Source organism: Leptosomus discolor, chromosome 10 (genome assembly GCF_034619465.1).
Source record: "Leptosomus discolor isolate bLepDis1 chromosome 10, bLepDis1.hap2, whole genome shotgun sequence".
In the NCBI taxonomy this organism is placed as follows: domain Eukaryota; kingdom Metazoa; phylum Chordata; class Aves; order Leptosomiformes; family Leptosomidae; genus Leptosomus; species Leptosomus discolor.
This window is the reverse complement of record NC_141400.1, coordinates 178,274-199,614: the sequence shown is the minus strand read 5'-3', so window position 1 is coordinate 199,614 and position 21,341 is coordinate 178,274. Positions and strand designations below refer to the sequence as shown.

Here is a 21,341-nt window from a genome sequence, read left to right as displayed (position 1 = left end):
AAACCTTCCCTTGTAACTCTAATGTTCTGTAGCTTAGTGTGAATTACTTTTTGTTAACAACGCTTTATCTTAAAGGTTCTAAAAGCATATGAATTTTAGAAAGATGACTACACTAGAATGAATTATTAGTATTTTTCTAATTCCTGTATACAAAGAGCACTACTCAACATGTGGTTTCTTCCTTGAGGACTTTAGTCTGAGCAATCAGCATACAATAAAACACATTTAAATACTTAAAAAATGTTTACTTAAAAAATTGTAATATCTTTATGTCCCTCATTCCGATGTTGTAAATTAGATATTTTGTTGCAGAAACAGTGAAACTTGAAAATGGCTACTCCTTTTGATTTGCTTGCCTTTGGACTGTTTTTTACAAAAAAAACATAGAGTTGGCACAATCCACTCTCACTTTAGAGGGGCTAAAATAATTTGTGTTGCTTCCTCGCTGAAATTTTCCATTGCTGTGTGGCCACGTAATCAGTGGGACCCAGCTTTTTTTTTTTTCTTTTGTAGCTGGGGGTCTATTAGAAAACGGGTGAGACAAACCGGTGTTCAGTGCTTGTGTGCCCACTGCTTTCTAACCGGCATGGCTGTGCTGGGAGCACCATGCAGTTGTTGAAGTTTGCCCGGGAGCGGAGCAAGCGCAGGTCTGACAGTGAGTGTGCTCTTGGTGTCTGTGCTGTGCTCACCACTTCCAGCTGTTTCACCACCTGGCTGCTAACTTAAGCTGCTTATTCCAGGCAAACAGAACTTTGCAAACCTTACTCAGGCATCAAACACAGGCAGCAGGTTACAGCTGTTTCAGTGTTCTCCTGGGTTTTCCAGAAGATGGATATGGGTCTTGGTGAGTGTGCTGGCAATGCTATACTTCGGTTTACTGGCTCTGAAAGTGATGTAATATGAACTTAGTGTTTGGGAAAATATTTTGACACCATCAGAGAGAAGCGCACACTTTTGTTAGTTATGTGAGGGATTAGAAAATCACATACAGAGAGCAGGAAGTTGTGACATGGCAGAGCGCAGCAGCCTGCTGTTCAGTAGGTGACTGATAGCGTCTCTGCTTGCTTCCGCCGCTGCTGGAAGTTACAGAAAATAATAGATGGTATTTTCTGTGGATGCTGCACTGCTCCTGAGTATTACCAGAAATAAGCTTATAACATGTGGATTAAAAGGTCCTGAGAAATCTCTTTTCTTTAGGAACTTTTCCCTTAGATTCTGCTCTTAACATGCCTGAGCTGAATTCCTCTGATGTGCTGTTAGGGGAGTGTCGAGAGTTTGAGTTAAGCCACCTGAGCCCTTACAGAACAGGGTGTGCTCAGTCTTGCTTATTGCCTTCTTGTCTTGTGGTAGCACTTGTGTGATGTGCTAGAATCAATACTTTTCTGGTAGAGTTACTGCTTGTTGGCACATGACTTTAGCAGTTGCTTTCGACAGTTTAGAACTTCTTTATCTCTGAATGGGGATTCCAGTGAGGAAGCTAATACAAAGTCCCATCTCTCCTTCCCTGAAACCTCTTCACCTTGTTTGAGGTGCTACTTGTATGCCATGCTGATTAAAGCAGGTTCTTGACAGACCGTTAAAGAAAAAGACACATTTCTGGGCCACAACTCTCATTTTGTTCTTCACTTGGGCTTTTAAACCTGTCCACATTCCCATCAAAACTTGCCTTTGGGGGACAAGTGATGTATGACCTTAAGGAAACAGAGGATCCCTTTAAGCTTCTGGGACCAGCAGATGATTCCATGTGAGCTGAAGTTGAGTTGGACTTTGTGATGAATGTGAGATCATAAATTGGACATGTTAGCAGGTGAATGGCCTCAAGTGTCTGTTAGAGCATGCGGTGTGCTGGAACTGACTGGGAAGGAACATAATCACCACTGAATTTGCAGGTTTTTGTGAGGATTGTTGGATGTTACCTCTTACGTTTAGACATGTTGATCTCTATGGAACGGTCTCCTTTGATGTTTGAAGCATATGTTGACACCGGTCGTGTGTGGTATGAGGGACTTAACTGTGGGCTCCATACCAGAGTAATTTCTTTTTAGGTTATTTTAAATGGTGATAATTGTGAGCTGCTAGCTAGAAACTACACTTAAGTGTTTTCTTTCTCCTTGATATGAACTTTATTCAGTTAGGGAGGGGAAAGCAACTGATACACCTGTGAGAATGTTCCTTTTTTTGAAATAGAAGGGAGTGGTTGCTTGAGTGTGGGGTTCTGATTCGTTCCTTTACTGCAGTGAGCTTGAAACAGTTATTCATGTTGGTTCTAAGATTTATTCATGTCTTTCAACTTCTGTGTTCAAACTGTGGAAATATACAGTCATAGTCTTCAGAGGATGTAATCTCTGATTCCTCCTGACAAAATCACACCAGTGGTATATGGTCCTCCTGCCCTTTTGGGTTTCCCAGAGACACAAACCTGGTTGTATTTCAGTTCTTCTGAGGTGATAACCTCTATCTTTGACTTGTTAAAGTGAGGAAGATCGCACTGAGAGGTTACCAGCCCATTTCAGGTTACCCTAAAACTCTAACCTTGGTAGCTACATGGTAGGAATATCCTGATGATCCTGAAAGACAGCAAGAAAACCCATGTTTCAAATCTGAGTATTTGTTATAGGTGCGTAGGTGTGTATCTGATGAGCAAGCTTTCCCCCTGAAAGGTGGGCTACTGCTTCTAATACACCTGTATAATCAACTTCAGACTAATTTGAGTAGTTCAATATGGCACTAAATTGTGAAACATCTGGCATCATCTGCCACTAAGTTCAGTCATGCTGTGTGCTGTAGTAGCTTTAGGGAAAAAAAGTCATCTGCTCCAGACTCAGCCTAGGTATAGTCAGTTGGACTGGACATTTCATCTCTGTTAAGCTGTTGAATTGTTGACTTGTTTAAGCTCGTGCAAGTACCCTTTTTGGATGCAGACTGAGTCTGTGTACCATAGAATTGGTGGTTTGTGGCCAGTAGAAGGACTAATCTGCGTGCAGACCTTGAAATTCATACTTTTCTCTCTAATTTAGAGATCTACAGTCTGTGTGTTGATGTGTTGGATGGGGAGGAGCTAGGTAGGTCATCTATTTCCAGTCAGGGGAGACCATAGAATCATAGAATGTGTTTTAGATCGGAAATGACCTTTAAAAACCATGCAGTCCAACCCCCCCCTGCCACAGACAGGGACATCTTCCACTAGGTTGGGTTTAACCTGGCCTTGAGCATTTCCAGGGAGGGGACATCCACAGCCCCTCTGGGCAACCTGTTCCCAGGGATGGGCAAGAACTCTCTTTTCAATTGTTGGATAACACTGCTGGCCTTGTCCCAGCTGGGGTTTGTGAACATGCTGGCACATAGCTTCAGCAGAAGGTCCTCATCTAAAGAACTGCCCCACAAAGCAGACTGAAGGTGTGTCTAGCTCCCTGCGCCATGCAGCAGGCTAGCTGTGGACACTTGAGGGAAAAGCAGTGAAATCACCATGCAGGTGATAGTCCCTCCTCTCTATGCTTCCAGTAGTCTCTTGTTCAGGAATGTTCTTAAGTAGTGACTTCCAGGCCCACTGTTCTTAGTATTACTGTAAGGTTCGTAGAAGGCACAGGCTTATCTAATCTATTTTTAAATTCTTCCTTTTGGTTTGCTTATGAACGTGCTCTTCACTTTAGTGGTAAGCTGTAGCATTGCCTTGGGAACATCACCATCTCCGTATGGTTAGTGACTGGAGACTGTTCCCAATAAAAAAACAGTCTACAGCAGCTCCTGTATTCTCTCTTCAGGCTTATCCTGCAACAGCGATCAGTCTGTGAAAAGTTGATGTTACACAACCTCTGTGGTGACTGGTGTTCCTGAAAACATGCCATTGCCCTGCAAGGAAGCACAGAATGTCAAACACAGTTCAGGTGGTGTCAGATCAGTAACACGCTAGTGAGGCTGTCCTAATGCGAGAAGCTGCGATCACTGGCATGCAACAAGGATGAATTTGAGCAAATGTGGAGAATGGTTTTGAGGATGCTTTCAGTATTCATTGAATGGGAGGAGACAAGAAGAGTTTTAGTCCAGCATATAGATCAGATTGTTGCTGTTCCTGCGTGTGAGCTGTCTTAAACACCTGGGAGAATGACACAAGAGCAAATGGTTATGAAATGGACATAAAACCAATTGAAGTAGAGATTAAAAGATAAGTGAGAATTACAGCAATACAATTCCTGCCTAGTGATACTAAATCATAGCGAAGTAAAAACCGAGCAATTATTTAGGTGGTGCTGTAAACCTGCAAAAGGGGAGTAAATGAATGGGTGTCTGCAGTGTGGTTCTTGTAGTCTGTCTCCCTCTTACTCCATCCAGCCTAACAAATGTCTGCTCTGAAATCTTCTGGAACTGTTGATGAATTTTGGCATGTGCAATATAAAAAAAAGTATGAAATTAACAGCTGAGGATGGTACCTGGGTTGAGCCCTAGTTGGTGGGGTAAAAGGAGGCATCTTCAGCTTACCCTCTGGAAGTCCTTGGTGTGGTTATAGCACCTTTTTTTGGAACAAAGTAGGGAACTGTAGTGAGCTGTAAGTGTGCTTTTACTAGCTGGAGGGAAGAGCCAGTGACCTATGATTGGTAAGTCCTCCAGGAGACCACCAGCAGTAATCTGTAGAAACATACTTTAGAGCAGGAGCTGTTCAGTGGTTGAAGTTTGCTTGTCTTTGTGGGACCTGGGACTTGGATCTGTGGTATGACTCTCTTGCCTTCAGAAATCCTGTGTATCAGTGCTTCAACAAGAGAACTTAACAAATGGAGAGAATAGTCAAGCGTAAGTTCTGCTTGTCTAGGTAACCTGTCTGATCTACTACTTTAGTGTTTTGAAGTGATTGAGTTACCCAGTTTAGTTAGCCAGGTCATTTTGGTGGGTGGTTGTTTTGTTGGGTTTGGATTTTGTTTGGTTTTGTTTGGTGATATATTTTTTTTTTTTTTTGGACTGTCTTCTTATCTCCCACTTCCTTTGCCAGCAGTAGAGCTGTTTACCTGCTCCTTCATGAGACCCTTCGAAGTGGAGGGAAACTGCTGTTGTGCTGCTCCTTTTAACCTAAATCTATACTTTTCTAGCCTTCGCTCAGGAGTGATTTTTCTAAATCCTGTGGATTTCTTTTGAGTACTTTTCCACTTTGCGTACCATGGTGTTCAGCTTTGGTTGCAGCAGTCCTAAGATGAGGCCTCAGTGCTGAGTTGTGAAGGCTTAATTCCTTTTCTTTCCTTAGGCAGTACTTTTTTTATGTACACTGCAGGCCAGTGTAAGCCAGCACTGCTGCCAGAAATAGCTAGTGTCAACATCTGTGTAGTTACTCTGTGGGCTGTCGTGGGGAAGCATATCTAGGTAAAAACTGTCACTTTCTCTGTGTGTGTGGTACTGGATTGAGGCTCTGGCGCAGTTTTGCGGTGACTATCCCCCGCTGTCCCACCTGCCACAATGGCAGAGCCAACACGACTTGCACCCCCTTTTTAAACCACCGACAAATTCAGTTTACGTTACTATGCGAGGTGTGAGCTGTGGTGCTTGAGGCTTGTTGTTTGTAGCCTCGCTATATTTAACAGCAGTGGCTAGAAGGGTTACGGCCTCCGCAGTTTGGAGGTGGAAGGGGCCGTATGGCCTGCAGGCTCCTCCAGTTGGTGGAGTCAGGAGTCTGTGGCCCTGCGTTTCTCTGCTCTGGTTGCTCTGCAGTGCTCTAGACAGTCTTTGAAGACCAGATGGATGTGATGTGGACAGACCTAGTTGTGATTTCTCATTTTATCGTGGAGTGGGTAATTTATTATAAATTGTTTTTGTAGCCTCTTGATGATACTGAAGTGATCCAGAGGTAGGGTGTTGGAGCCAGGGAGGTAGTGCGCTTGGATGTGACCAAGGATCTTAAGCAACTCATCTCAGCCTTCATAGCCCGTCCTCAGGCTCAGTCAGCCAAGTAAGCTTCTGCACCCCATCATACGTGTCTGCCTGGATGGCAGGGTAGGGCCTCTCATCATTTCCAGCAACACTGAGCCTGAATGCTGGAAGCCAACCCTCAGCAGCACTGCAGCAGTGAGGCAGGGTCTGTAATAGAGGGCCCGGCATATGCTGGCCTAAATTGTTTTCTGGGTAGAGAAATTTGGTAAGTATTAATTTTCTTGCATTAGTGAGAGACAAATTGGGTGCTCTCAAAATGGGGAAATACATTGTCCGAAGACAATGTTTTAAACTTTCAAAATGTGATTTCAGTATTTATTCTGTAATAATTACAGGCAGGGTTGTGGGAGACATGGTGTAAATCAATCTTGCAGAGAGATGCATATACCAAATAGCAAATCTTCTAAGGTACAAGATGTGTTATTTTCAGGGGTTTGTATCTAATTTGACCCTATTTAACAGCTAAGGAGTTGAAAAGTTACGAATTCATCGTTGGTGAGGGTAGCTAATCTATAAACCAGTGGTTGTTTGGATTTTGTAGCCTGTGAATTTTTTTCTTGGGGGGGGGGGGCAGGCACTATTCATCAGTGCATTTATTTACACTATTTGCACATTTGTATATGTAAATATAAGCCCTGCCTACGCTGAAGAGGCAACTGTGCAGTGATATTTGCGTATGTAAAATAGGCTGTGCTGAACTACATGGAGTAAAACCTGTGTGGAGTAAAACTACGCAGCTGTACTGTGATCTTGTATCAGCCCTGCATAGAAGTGGGGTAAATACCTTCTGATGATGATGTTCTGTATTGGCCTTCAGCTGTAGTCTGGCAGCAAACACACTGTTTTTAAAAAAGAAACTGTTACAGAAGTTCTGGAGTCTGAGAATTGCCACTGGTGTCACCCTAGTGTAGAGGAGCACGGATTTCAAGTATACTTAAAATACTTGGAACTCTGTTTCACAACTTCTGTGCCTGTAGCTAGAGCTCTGCAGTTTAGAATGTTAAACTAATAACTTTTTAAACGTTTTTCCTAAAAAATAAAAGGTATATTAGAGCTAAGCCCACTTCATTGGGGGTGGGGTTGGGTGGGAGAAGGGTAATAACTTTGCATTTTAAATTGGAAAATTCTTCACATTCAGAAAGTATTAAACCAAGCCTGTGGAATAATACCCATTTCCCAAACTACTGGTTTTGGGCTTGACCCTTGGGCTCATCCTTATTCCCCTGAGATTTTTTTAATTTTTTTTTTTTTTTTAATTTGTCAAAGGTATTAGTTGGAAATTTGGGACAAGTAAAGAAGCTGACAGTTGAAAAATTTTTTCTTACTGCCATATTATAATTAATTAAATGTTCAGGTCTTAGGCAGATGTTAACAGTTACTTTAAGTAGCTGATTTTTCTGGCATGTTTGCAAATGATTTTTGACTAATAGTGCATGTGGCTGATATCTAAAATAGTGTCTTTGCATTTCTTTTGTGTGACTTTCATACTAACCTGACTGATGAACGAACGTACACTGAAGGAATTGGTAAATTGTCCACTGCCGATGGTAAAGCCTTCGCAGATCCTGAGGTTCTCCGAAGACTGACATCCTCGGTCAGCTGTGCACTGGATGAAGCTGCTGCTGCATTGACGCGGATGAGAGCAGAGAACAATCACAATGCAGGACAAGTGGACAAGTATGTATTGATGGCTCCCCGCCCCCAGTTTCCCAGCTATGGAATGTAAGTTTGTGTTTTCAGTTTCAAGTTCAGTTAATTTTATAGTTAGTACTTGGTAATGTATCTGCTCTGCCACTAGCAGAAGCAAAGTTACTGAATCTGAAGGTGTAACTACTGTCCCATCAGGTTATTGGCTTCAAAGTGTAAGAGAAAAGTGAAAAAATAAACAAGAAACTTTCTAACCTGCTGCTTTTTTTTGTGTACTAGACAGTTGATTTCTTTTTTTTAAAAAAAGGATTAAATTCTTGGCTGTAGAAGTGTTGGTGATAGTTCTCTAATTACCACCTCAGCATACTTTGGAAACTAATGAATTTAGTTCATTGTATTAAAAGTTGGAAGAGAATACTAATACTTAGAGGGCAGCAATTTGCCCTAGGATCTTGCTCAGGAACTTAGGGGAAAATGAAACTATATTATCTGATAACTTTTTGTAACTGATAATTAATGAGGACAGCGTTTAACTCCCTTGATGACAGAACTGAGGATTTGTCACGTGTCATCAAAAGCTTCCTTCTACATTGGTAATTTCAGAGCATTTTTAGGATTCCTGAAATATTTTCTACTCTGACAAGTGATGCATAGTTCCTAAACTGTTGGGGTGGTGTGACTGGGTATACTGTTTAACGTCAGAACTAAGATCAAAAATTTAAGGTCTCAAGTTTCCTTTCATATGCATGTCCTCTTGAAATTCAGACTTGGGATTTGCAAAATAAAGTGTTTGCACTAAGGGCAGTCATCTTGAGTCATTGCTCAAAATGTAGTTACAGATACAGTTTCATTTCCTAACTGAAGCTAGAGCAATTACTTGTGGATCAAAACATGGAGAGCTGAAAATATGCTGGGGAACCGTGCTTGAACATAAAAAGGAAGTGCACAAGAGGTGGAAGCAGACCAGGTGACCCGTGCAGAACATGGAGACCATGCCCAAGCATACAGGGATGTGGTTAGGAAAGCCGAGCCCACCTGGAGTTGAATCTGGCACAGGGCATGAAAGGCAACAAGATAAACTATTGTGAGTGTGTCAGCTGTAAAAGGAAGATGAGGGAAGATGTGGGCCTCCTCAGAATGCGGCAGGGGACCTGCTGACGGGGACACAGAAGAGGAAGAGGTGGTGGATGATAGTGAATGCAGCCTTTGGCCTGAGCTTTACTGGGGAGATTTGTTTTCAGGAATCCCAGGCCTCTGAGGTGAGCGGGAAGGTCTGGACCAGGGAGGGCCTGCCCCTTGAGTTGATATTGGGTCAGGGAGCATTTAAACAGGTTGGACGTAAACCAGTGGACAAGTTCATGGGACCTGATAGGATGCACCCATGAGTACTGAAGGAGCTGGCTGGTGTCATGGTGAGGTCAGTCGTAATTTATTTGAGCGGTCATGAGGAATGAGGGAGGGTCGTGAGGACAGAAGAAAGCAAGTGCCACCCCTGTCCTCAAGGAAGGCAAGAAAGAGGATCCAGGGAACTTAAAGGCAGGTCAGTCTCACATCAGTCCCTGAAAAGGTGATGGAAATCCTCCTGGAAGCAATTTCCTAACGTAGTAAGTACAAAATGTCAATGGGAAGTAGTCAGCACAGTTTTACAAAGGGGAGATCAAGCTTGGCCTGATCGGCTTCTACAGTGAGATGGTGACGTTAGTAGATGAGAGGAGAGCAGTGGGTTCTGTTTATCTGGACTTTAGCAAGTCTTTTCACACTGTATCCCACAGCATCCTGTGGGATGAGCTGATGAAGTACAGACCAGGTAGGTGGACAGTGAGGTGGAAAACTGTCTGAACTACTAGGCTCAGGGTTGTTAGTAGCATGAAGTCCAGGTGAAGGCAAGTTGCTAGTGGTCTGCTGCAGGGGATGGTATTGGGGCTAGTACTGTTCAACGTCTTCATCAGTGACCTGCGTGATGGTACAGAGTGCGTTCTCAGCAAATTTGCAGATGATGCAAAACGGAAAACAGTTGTTGATGGACCAGACAGTTGTGCTGCCATTCAGAGGGACCTTGGCAAGCTGAAAAAAAGGGGTCAGCAGCAATCTAGTGAAATTCAACAAAGGGAAATGCAGAGTCTTGCACCTGGGGAGGAATATGTTTGTGCATTGGTACGGATCAGCGGGGCTGAATGGCTGGAAATCAGCTCTGAAGATGACCTGAGTTTCGTGGTGGACAACAAGGGGAATATGAGCCAGCAGTGCACCCTTGGAGCAAAGGTCTACGCATCCTGTGCTTCATTTGGAAGGGCGTCCCGGTGTCATTCTTGTCACTTTTACAGAATGTCCTGGAAATGTCTCAAAGGGAACCTGAATAGAGAGCAGACTGGGAGACCTCTTGAGGTGCCTGGGTCAGCTAGAATCAACTATGAGTCTTGGTTTTAATAGCTTTTTCTGAGAGCGTATATGGTTTCACAGTAGTTCCATATTATATGAGATGGCTTAAGGTCGTCTTATGAGGATGATGGATCTGTTTCAGGGTTTGTCTGGCAGGTTATGGTGTTGAATGGCTCCTGTTTTGAAAGGCTAGACTATGTGTGTGCAAAAGTCATGAATCCCCACCCTCCCCTTCAGCTGAACACGGGAACCCAAGCTGTAAATACCCGTTTACTAACTGCTGTGCTCACACAGCTGTCCTTACTACCATCCAGGAGAAGGTGGCAGGTTCGATAGCGTCCTGCAGCCTTCTACTGGGATCCCATTGCTTCAGTATATGGAGTTGACTATGTAGCCAAATAATAAACCTTACCAAAATACAATTTTTTTTGCTTAAAATACTTAGTGATTACAATGCAAATATAAATGATCAGATACTGGATATTCTTTTCAGGTCAGATCTTGGCTTTTATCTGGCAGCTGCTAGCACAGATTATTTCATTTTGGGGTATATGGCAAATGAGTTCCTTTTAAAAGCGGAACTTCACATAGTTTAACCATTACAGTCTTTGAACAATTGAAAATTGGAACTTGTATGCTTTCCTGAGGGAAGTTTGTGCACAAATGGATATTTTCTTCATTGTGAATGAATTTCTTGAGTGAACTTCTATCTTTCACTGAAGAAAAGAAGTTGGAGGTTTTTATTGAACCTGAGTGTACTAAGTTTTGTTTTAAGAAAAAAGCTTCCATATCTTGCAAATAAAACACACTGATGGGAATGCATCACATACAGTCTGCTACTGTTAATAACAGAAGGCTCTTCTTCCCTTCCCCCCTGACCAGGGCATTAACTGTGGTTTGCTTCCCAGTGACTGAGGGACCAGGTTTCCTTGCATATGGCTACAGGCTGTTCAGAAGGGACAGGTGAGGAAGGAGGGGGCAGAGGCATTGCCCTCTACATCAAGAAATGGATAGAGTGTGAAGAGCTGTCTCTGAAGAATAGCCACGAGCAGGTTGAAAGCTTATGGATAAGAGACGAAGAGAACGAAGGGAACCTTGTGGTTGGTGTCTGCTCCAGGCTGCCCGATTAAGGGGAGCCTATGGACAAAGCCTTGTTACTCCAGCTATAGGAGGCTTCGTGCTCATGGGGTCTTGTCCGGCTGGGGGACTTCAGCTGCCCCAAAATCTGCTGGAAAAGTAGCACAGTGAGCTGTAGGCATCCAGGGGACTGCTGGAATGCACTGAGGATAGCTTCTTAACCCAGGTAATAGACAGCTCTACCAGAGGGAATGCGATACTGGACCTGATGGTCACCAACGCAAGGGAGCTATCAGTGATGTTAAGATTAGAGGCAGCCTGGGCTTCACTGATCATGCACTGGTGGAGTTCACAGTCCTGAGGGGTGTGAGTCAGGCAAAGAGTAAAGTCAGGACTCTGAATTTTAGGAAAGCAAACTTCCAGCTGTTCAAGGAGTTAGTCAATAGGATCCCTAGGAAACTGCCCTTGGGGACAGGGACCCAGAACAGAGCTGGCAGATCTTTGAGTGCTTTCCATAGAGTACAAGAGCTGATGATCCCCAGGTGTAAGAAGTCAGGCAAGGAAGGCAAGAGACCAGCATGGCTGAGTCAAGACCTGCCGGGAAAGCTGAAGGTCAAGAGGAAATGCACAGGCAGTGGCAGCAGGGACAGTATCCTGGGAAGAGCATAGGGACGCTGCCTGGCTGTGTAGGGATGGGGTCAGGAAGGCCAAGGCGCAGCTGGAGCTGAACTTGGCAAGGCATGCAAACAGTAATAAGGGGGGCTTCTACAGGTAGGTCAGCCGGAAAAGGAAAGTCAAAGAAAATGTACCCCCCCCGATGAGCAAAACTGGCAAACTGGTAACAAAGGATGAGAAGAAGGCTGAGGTACTCCACAACTTTTTTGCTCAGTCTTCACTGCAACCTCTCTTCCCACACCTCTCAAGTGAATGGACTGCATAAATGGGGACTGAGGGAGCAAAGTCCCTCCCACTGTAAGAGAAGATCAGGTTCATGACCACCTGAGGAACCTGGACATACATGAGTCTATGGGACCTGACAAGATGCATCCCAGAGTCCTGAGGGAAGTGGCCGATGTAGTTGCCAAGCCACTCTCCATGATATTTGCAAAGTCATGGCAGTCAGCTGAAGACCCTGGCGACTGGAAAAAGGGAAATGCTGCACCCATTTTTAAAATGGGTAGAAAAGAGGACGCTGGGAATTCCCAGCCTTTCAGCCTCACCTCTGTACCTGGGAAGATCATGGAACAGATCCTCCTAGAAGCTATGCTAAGACACATGGAGGACAGGGATGGGATTTGAGACAGGCTGCATGGCTTCGCCTGACCAACCTAGTGATCTTCTATGATGGATTGACTACATCAGTGGACAAAGGAAAAGCTATGCATGTTGTCTGTCTGGACTTCTGTAAGGCCTTTGACATGGTCCCCCACAGCATCCTTCTCTATAAATTGGAGAGATAGGGATTTGGTGGGTGGACTGTTTGGTGGATGAGGAGTTGGGTGGATGGTCACATCCAGAGGGTAGTGCTCAACGGCTTGATATCCATCTAGAGACTGGTGACGAGTGGCATGTCTCAGGGATCCCTACTGGGATGAATACTATTGAGTAGCTTCATCAACGACATAGACAGTGGGATCGAGTGCCCCCTCAGCAAGTTTGCCAATGACCCCAAGCTGAGTGGTGCGGTTGACGCTCCTGAGGGACGGGAGGCCATCCAGAGGGACCTGGACAAGCTTGAGAAGTGGGTCCGTGTGAACCTCATGAGGTTCCCCAAGGCCAAGTGCAAGGTCCTGCACCTGGGCTGGGGCAAACCCCAGTATTGATACAGACTAGGGGATGAAGGGTTTGAGAGCAGCCCTGCTGAGAAGGACTTGGGGGTACTGGTGGATAAAAAGCTGAGTACGAGCCAGCAGTGTGTGCTCGCACCCCAGAAAGCCAACCCCATCCTGAGCTGCATCAAGAGCAGCGTGTCCAGCAGATCGAGGGAGGTGATTCTCCCCCTCTGCTCTGGTGAGACCCCCCCTGCAGTGCTGCGTCCAGCTCTGGGGCCCCCAGCACAAGACAGCCAGACATGGACCTGCTGGAGTGGGTCCAGAAGAGGGCCACGAAGATAATCATGGGGCTGGAGCACCTCCCGTATGAGGACCGGATGAGAGAGTTGGGCTTGTTCAGCCTGGAGAAGAGAGGGCTCTGGGGAGACCTTAGAGCGGCCTTCAGTGCTGAAAGGGGGCTACAGGAAAGGTGGGGAGGGACTCTTGATGAGGGAGTGTGGTGATAGGATGAGGGGTAATGATTCCAGACTGAAAGAGGGGAGATTTAAATTAGGTATTAGGAAGAAATTCTTCACTACAAGGGTAGTGAGGCACTGGAACAGGTTGCCAAGAGAAGCTGTGGCTGCCCCCTCCCTGGCAGTGCTCAAGGCCAGGTTGGACGGGGCTGGGAGCAACCGGGTCTGGTGGAAGGTGTCCCTGCCCATGGCAGTGGGATTGGACTAGTCTTCAAGGTCCCTCCGAACCCAACCCGTTCTGTGATTCTGTGATAATGTGTGCTCGCAGCCCGGAAGGCCAGCTGTATCTGGGCTGCGTCAGGAGAAGCAGGATGAGGGAGGGGATTGCCCACCTTTACTTCACTCTCATGAGACCCCACCTGCAGTGCTGCATCCAGCTCTGGAGTCCTCAGCACAAGAATGACATGGACCTGTTGGAGTGAGTCCAGAGGTGGCCAGAAGATGCTCAGGGGGCTGGAGCACCTCCCCTGTGAGCACAGGCTGAGAAAGTTGGGGTTGTTCAGCCTGGAGAAGAGAAGGCTCCGGGGAGCGCCCTTCCAGTGCTTAAAGGGAGCCTGCAGGAAAGGTGGGGGCAATCTTTTTAGCAGGGCCTGTTGTGATAGCGCAAGGTTTTAAACTAAAAGAGAGTAGATTTAGACTAGTTATGATGAAGACATTTTTTATGATGAGGTGGTGAAGCACTGGAACAGGTTGTCCAGAGAGGTGGTAGAAGCCCCGTTCCTGGAAACATTCCAGGTCAGGCTGAACGGGGCTCTGAACAACCTGATGTAGTTGAAGATGTCCCTAGTTACTGGAGGGGGCTTGGACAAGATGGCCTTTAAAGGTCCCTTCCAACACAAAACATTGTATGATTCTATATAGTTTCTAAATAAAATTGTGTTGTCAGTTGGAGAAGTGTAACTGAGTTGGTCCTGAGCATGGCTTGCTCTTGTTTACACTTGCTTTTAGCAGTGCTTTAACATTTGTCTTTGCTGTTAGACTGCGTCTTTGTATAGAAGAAGGTTTAAAGGATGGGTGACTTGGTCTGAAATAAATTGAAACTCAGCTCACCTTTTTCAAGATTTGTATGGTGCACTTTCTAGGTCTCGGGGAAACGGCTATTCTCTCTACTTCAGAGATTCATGATGGTTAAAGTAGTGATTATAGACTTCTGAGCTTTTAGATGTCAAGAGCTTGGGGTTTGTCTTGTCTTTTCATTCTAACTCTTAGCTTGTCATTACCTCTTACAGCTCTTTTAAGTGTGAGTTAGTAGTGTTCCATATAGGTTTTGTGTTGTTGCTGCTGTTTAAAAAACGTGCAGTTCAATTGGCTTATTTCATCCATCTGAAAACTTCTGTGATATGCTTTTAATGGTGCCTGAAAGGAAACAGTAAACTTCTGTAAAGCCCCTCTCCTTTCTTCCTTTAACACGTCCTTAGGTAAGGTAAGGATTTTTCTTTGAAATGGCTGCTTAAATGAAGAAACTGGTGGTTTCAATTAAAAGAAAAACAACTTTGGGCTATTGCAGAGAAGGAAATAGTCCCACTACAGGAAAGACAATGGTCAGAATTTTGGCTTGTTGCAGTGTTCAGTGTTAGCGGTCTCTGTGATACTAGGCTGTTCACTTTTTGGCTTGATCTCTACTACTTTGCCTTCGTACCTATAGTCAGGAGTTTGGCGTGGTTGTAGCCTCGGTGTGTCTGGCATTCACCCAAAGTGTGAATAGCATCAGTGAGATTTACCTCTGTATCTTGCAGACGCCATCGATTACCCACTTCTCAGCATTCTTCTCTGCATATAGTCTTTATGAGAGTTTATGTGAGTTAATAATTGGTGAGGAGAAGAGCTAATTTAGACATAGGCAAGGTCTTTATCTCTGTTTCAGCTGTGGAGATGTGTGTGTATATATATACTTTTCCTTGAAAAACGCTAAGGTACATTTTCTAGTCAGGTTCAGTGCTACTGTCATGAGTCTTTACTTAAAGGCTTCTTCCTTCATAGGAAAGTTGCCCATCTATTGCAGATTTATTTGAGCTTATTCTGTGGTAACTGATTTTCCAGTCGCAGTTTGGCAGAAGCATGCTCAGATGGGGATGTGAATGCTGTCCGGAAGCTGCTGGATGAAGGAAGAAGCGTAAATGAACACACTGAAGAAGGGGAGAGTCTCCTTTGCTTGGCCTGTTCAGCAGGATATTATGAATTGGCACAAGTAAGTAACAAATGCAACCACAACTAAACCTTTCTGAAGCAATGTCTAAGGGGCTGCTTTGATAGATAAACACTTTAGCTATTCTGATTATAATAATTTTTTGTAATCTAAACCGAATATTAGTTAATATAGTTTATTGTGGACTTTCAGTTATTGTTTGTCTCTTTAGTGGAAAATGCCATCATATATGCCTTTAGGTTTAAGAGACTTGTCCAAGGAATGTGTCTTGTGTTTTATGATGTATCTGCTTTTCTGGCATTGTTCTAGATGCAGTCAAGCTGTTCTGCCAAGCAGACATTACAAGAGGATCTAAAATAGCAGCAAAATCAAGTACTACAAGTGGTTACCTTCTAAAAACTCATGTCTCGGTCACTCAATCCTTTTTGTAATCACATCTGTATCAACAGTGCATTAATTTGTTTTGGTTTTTGGCTTTTATACTTGTGTATCTAAGGGCAGAATTTGTGCTGGGGCGAAGATGTTTAGGTGGTATTTCTCAGAGTGGCCAGCTTCATGTTTTAGTGGCAGGCAAGAGTACAGGGAGGAAACTGTTTACCTGTAAGCTTGACCTGGTGTGTGCTGTGGTCATTAATGCAAGTTTACGGTTTCTCTGCTGTTATTCTGGTTAGTGAATTGCCCTGCGACTTCTGAAGACGTCAGTGTTGCACTGCACCTTAATGTTGCTTTTAGCAGCTATGAACAAGTGTAGAAAACCAGCATTTCCTGAAGCAGAGCGCAGTGTGGGCAGTAATTAGAAATGGTCCTGGGGAGGGCCATTGTGCTTCACCGTTGGGGGTGTTGCTGCAAGGGGATGTCACGGCTGGCTGGGGAATCATTCTCACAAGCCCCAGTGAACTGAAAGCAAAATGTCGGTGTTACAATTTATTCATTGAAGTGCACTTTTTTTCTCTAGGTGTTGCTAGCAATGCATGCGAACGTTGAAGATCGAGGGAATAAAGGAGACATAACTCCCTTAATGGCAGCTGCCAGCGGAGGCTATGTAGATATTGTTAAACTTCTCCTTGTTCATTGTGCCGATGTCAACGCACAGTCTTCAACAGGTAACTGGGAAGCAGGACACGAATTAGTAAGACTGGCATGTAAGATGTGCAGCTGTTCTGAACATCTGTGATCTCTGGTTTAATCTGGTAGTTTCATTCGTGAGAAAACATGACAATAGGCCGAATGCATAGTGGATGTGTTTAGAGTCTTACCTGGCCATTATTAAAGATTGTTTTTAATATAAACTGTAATGAAAAGCACAGGAACAATGCTTTAGATGTTCTCATCTGTATAATCCAAAATTACCCCGTAGGGAGACCATGGGACACATCTGATCAAAACCGGTGATTTTGGTCTATTGCTTTTTCCCGAAGAGGAGGTACAATTCTTGGAGCATTGAATGTTGTCTACATTGCTGATGCTTGACCACAGTTTAACTCACCTTGCTGAGAGTATTAACCTGCAGTTGGGTTCTGCTAATATTGAGACAGAATTTAAACTGTGTTCAGATTTCAAAAAAGTTGGGTGTCTGAACTATGAAATATTCTTTTTATCTTGATGTTTAGCCATATTAAGCAGAACTTACCTTAAAACTGACTGTAGCGTTTAGAACACGAGCCAGATGTGACTCTGTCACTTGTGGTACCAGAGTTTTAAATTATAAATTTGTTTTCATCCGGCCAGTAAAAGTTTTTCAAGGTATTACAGGATACAGTCTTGAGCATCCCACCCCCCCCCACCCCCACCCCCCCACTGCCCAAACTCTACAGTGAGCATGAAAATTACTCATCAGTCTTTTTGTGTGTATATTTGTTCTCTCTTTGCTGAAGTAGGAAACATAATAATAAAAGAAAAACAATCCTTATTTGTAATATTGGTTGAGCATTGAAACTCTTTCACATTATAGTTGTGTTGGGGTTTTAGACCCAGCTTGAAATTATTGGCTGGGGTAACATTGCTGTGAGGTGAAAGGCTGCTGCTAGTGATGTACTTGGTTTTGTTCAGAGCTATTAAAACTAATTTCCTTTCCTGTATTAGGAGTGGGTGATGGAAAGGGCTTTCATGTAAACTACTTCTTCTCTGCAGGGAACACAGCTCTCACTTATGCTTGTGCTGGGGGCTTTGTTGACATAGTGAAGGTGCTATTGAAAGCTGGTGCTAATATAGAAGACCACAATGAGAATGGGCATACCCCCTTAATGGAAGCAGCCAGTGCAGGTCATGTTGAGGTTGCAAGAGTATTGCTGGAATATGGTGCAGGAATCAACACTCACTCCAACGAGTTCAAAGAAAGTGCACTTACACTCGCATGCTATAAAGGTATTGTCTCTTGCCTTGTTTTGTATTTTTGTTTAAATTTATTTGCTAGGATTTATCTAAATGAAGCTTCCAGCCATACTTTGAATATTTTCTTAAGAATTTTGGAACAGTGGATTTTGGTTTTAAACTCAATGTCAGGAAATGCTCATCCATGGTGTAGCGGTATTAAGCCTGTCTACTTGTGTCCAAGTGTGGTGGACATGTATTCGACATGTTGCAGATGAAAACTTGTGACTGGCTGCGTCCAAACTTGTGCTTTGACACGCCACCACTCTCCTCTTCCCTCACTACCGCATTCCCTATTTCGTTCCAATTCCCCTCACCAACGATCTCAAGTTCTGAAAACATCTCTGTTGGTTATTAGGAAAATGTGATGTTAGAATGGATGTTCGTGGAATACCTGATGAGGTGAAAAAGCTAGTGTTGTTACTGGATACTTCTCCTTCAGTGTATTTTGGAGGATGTCCACAAATTGCTGTGTTTATAAACCTTTATGGACTTTTGACTTAATTTATTTTGCTATTTAAAGTTTCTATGTAAAGTACCTTAGTATAATGGTAATCTGATGTGCTTCCAAGTTTTTTTCCTTCCGAAAACCTCCATAAAATGTCCAACAGTGGTTTTTTTTTCTCCTAATAGAAGATTTAAGGATGCAGGTTATTGTCATAGTAACTTCAGGTTTTGCCTCTGTGGTGAGAATTGGAGGATACATACTACGTATAACCCATCAGAAAACTTGCATCTGGGTTTGTCATGGGTATCCTGCAGCATATAGTATTTCCTTACAGAGAAAATTTAAGTAATAGTACTCCTGGGTACGATGGAGGCACATTCCTGTTTCTTATGACCTAAAACTTAAGAGTGATGTAATGCAAGATCGTTATTGACTAGAGATTTCCTCTATTATCTTTGGCAAAATGGTTGTGCTACCTTGTTTTCCTATCAGTTTCTGTAAAACTGAGTCTTGGCTTGGAGGAGGGTGCTGATTGGGAGGGTGAAATTTATAACTTGTAGGGGACAAATTCTGACATGACAGAAACCATAATAGAGTTGAAAACAAGTGTTGGTAAAGTCCAGTAGAAGCTTTTAAAAATAGTGACAGATAACATAATATGACATAATGCGTGTATCTTAGTTCTCAGAAATGTGTGTGTTCATGCTATGGTTAAAAAACTTAAAGTTAAGTTCAGATCTATGTGGACCTATCTCTAAAAGATGATCCCCCAGTTGCCTTGGAACACTTAAGTGATGTCACTGTACAGTTGAATAAGGAATAAGCACAGTCTCTTATAGCTTGAAGTCACAAGGAAAGGTTCCTGTTGTATAAACATGAATTAGAGAGGTCTATCTTTGTCTTGTAGTTGGGCAGTATCTTTGGGAAAGACTGTCTGAAGTCTGGCTGTCTGTTTTGCATTGGTATTTTTTAGAGTACTTTAAAAAGAGCAGATTTGCAAATTATAACTTGTAAAAATTGTAATAGCAAAGTATGAAAACCTGAATTATTTCATTGTGTACCGTCTGTACTACTAAAAGTTTATGATATTAAATGCTTATTTATTTTGATCTGTTTCATGTGAAGGCCATTTAGATATGGTGCGTTTTTTGCTTGAAGCTGGAGCTGATCAAGAACATAAAACAGATGAGATGCACACGGCGCTAATGGAGGCCTGCATGGTAAATAGCCTTTATTTGTACTGCTTCCTTTTCAATGAGAGAGGAATAAAACAGATGGTAAAATAAAGTGAGCCTTTGTTAACAAGCTGTTTTGGGTCTGCAAGTGACTGCATTACTTTTTATTGTAAGAAAGCCTTTAGTATAGTTGGCACAGGTGGCTAGCTCAGTCTAATTGGTCATAGGGAAAAAATTATTCTAACTGTGGGGGGAGTGATGTGTTGTTTTAAGTGCTCCCTATATGTGAAGTGTAGAGGTAGCTAATCTGCAGTGCAGTGAAGTAGTAGGTTGAGCCAAAGTCACTGTTTCTTTTGCAGTGAGAGGTAGTTTTCCACCTTTGTCTTTATAAATAAGGTCTCTCAGATCATCATGGTATGAGCCTTCCAGAAGTGCACTGAGATGAATGACTGATGAGTTACCCTTGTCCTTTCCCACCTGCAGGAAGTTTGGCATGTAGAGATGGTTTACTGTCTTCTAGGTTTCTGTAAGTGATGCTGTGAGGTTTTTTTTTTTTAAAATAAAATAGTAGGTGAAAAGTAGTTTAGTTCTTAGTTCTTGAGCAACTTGTATAATTTCAGAGCAGCCGTTGAGCAAAAACTTCCCTTTCCAAGAGCTTCATCTTAATAAAGAGTGTGCTATTGTGTCAAAGCGTATCTGCAGCCATTTTTGTCCAGACGTTAGGTGACCTTTTATCTGTTATTCAAGCTGGGAAACTTCTTTGAAGACAGAACAGGGACCTTGTTTTCAGAGGAAGCACAGCAAATGGAGGAAAACTTAATTTACTCCTGGTAGCCTATAATCCTTAGAAGATAGGCTGCAATATACCTCCAGTCTTCAGAGAGCTGGAGGATCAAGTGTTCTTTTAGTGCAGTTGTGAGGTGATGATGCAGGTGACCAAGGTCAGGTTATCATGTCTCAAGCTGTGTTGAAGTCTTCGATAGTGAGATGGTAATAGTACCCTTGAGCAGTCTTTTCTGTGTGAGAGCCTAGGGCCAGGGGGACATTTGGAAGGGCGCAGTTGCCCTGGGTGTATGCTGTTACCTAAAGGAGGTTGCAACGTGACTGCAAACTAAAGGTTTTAGTCGGTCCTCTGTTCTGTTTAGGTTTAGTCTTTTTGGTGGTGTTGTTTTGTTTTGTTTCGGGTTTTTTTTTTGCTGTCATGGTAATACAGACTGAGCACTGGGTTGACTTGGAGGCTATTAACTGTCTCACTTGCGGAAGATAAAGTTGTGTGGGTTGCCTGCATGGTTTTAGCTCTTGGATGTTTCAGGCTAGTTTACATTACAGAGTACATATTGACCTTTAAAAGCAGCAGAGAGGAAACTGATCCTTTGAAGTCCCAACTCCAAGTCGAATGATGGAGTTTGTTCCTTGTTACCTTTTGGCTGCACCCTTGCAGAGGGGACCTATTCCACCAAATCATTGTGACTTCTCCCAGTCTTCACTGTCCTGCAGCTAATGAATGGTGCAGGTAGAGGAAGCAGAGATGTCTGGTCTCTGATCACCAATTGTATTGGAAGTGCCTCTGAGTTTCAGAATGTTTTCGTCAAGACAAAGTGCCACACCTAGGATAATGCTTTTAGTTAGATGAAGGTGGTTGTTGGCTTTTAGCCAGCTTCTCTGAGAACAGCAGCCTGTCTTTAATTTGCAGACTTGATTGCTGTCAGTCTCAGGTTACTTACTAGCTGCTTCGTGGTCAGCTTAGGACAAGTGTTGACAGGAGTTGTGTGTTCGATGTCCCTTTTGCCCGCATTTCTGTAGCTCTGTGTTAGCTGTTCTGAGTTGCTGCCGAGATCAGAATGGGGAACTGGTAGTTTGCTTGAGGTTACTGTTCTTAATACATAAGAAGTTCTTTCATTT

General features: G+C 43.5%; 1 protein-coding gene across 2 annotated transcripts in view; it reads left to right on the top strand.

The window, feature by feature from the left end:
* Positions 1 to 21,341, top strand: part of ANKHD1 (ankyrin repeat and KH domain containing 1) — a 121,968-nt gene that overhangs the window by 36,082 nt on the left and 64,545 nt on the right. For both annotated transcript variants that reach the window (XM_086471048.1, XM_086471049.1), the window contains exons 3-7: positions 7,431 to 7,587; positions 15,341 to 15,488; positions 16,402 to 16,549; positions 17,577 to 17,810; positions 19,390 to 19,484. In XM_086471048.1, the coding sequence (XP_086327174.1) occupies positions 7,431 to 7,587; positions 15,341 to 15,488; positions 16,402 to 16,549; positions 17,577 to 17,810; positions 19,390 to 19,484 (782 nt within the window). The remainder of the gene's footprint in view (positions 1 to 7,430; positions 7,588 to 15,340; positions 15,489 to 16,401; positions 16,550 to 17,576; positions 17,811 to 19,389; positions 19,485 to 21,341) is intronic.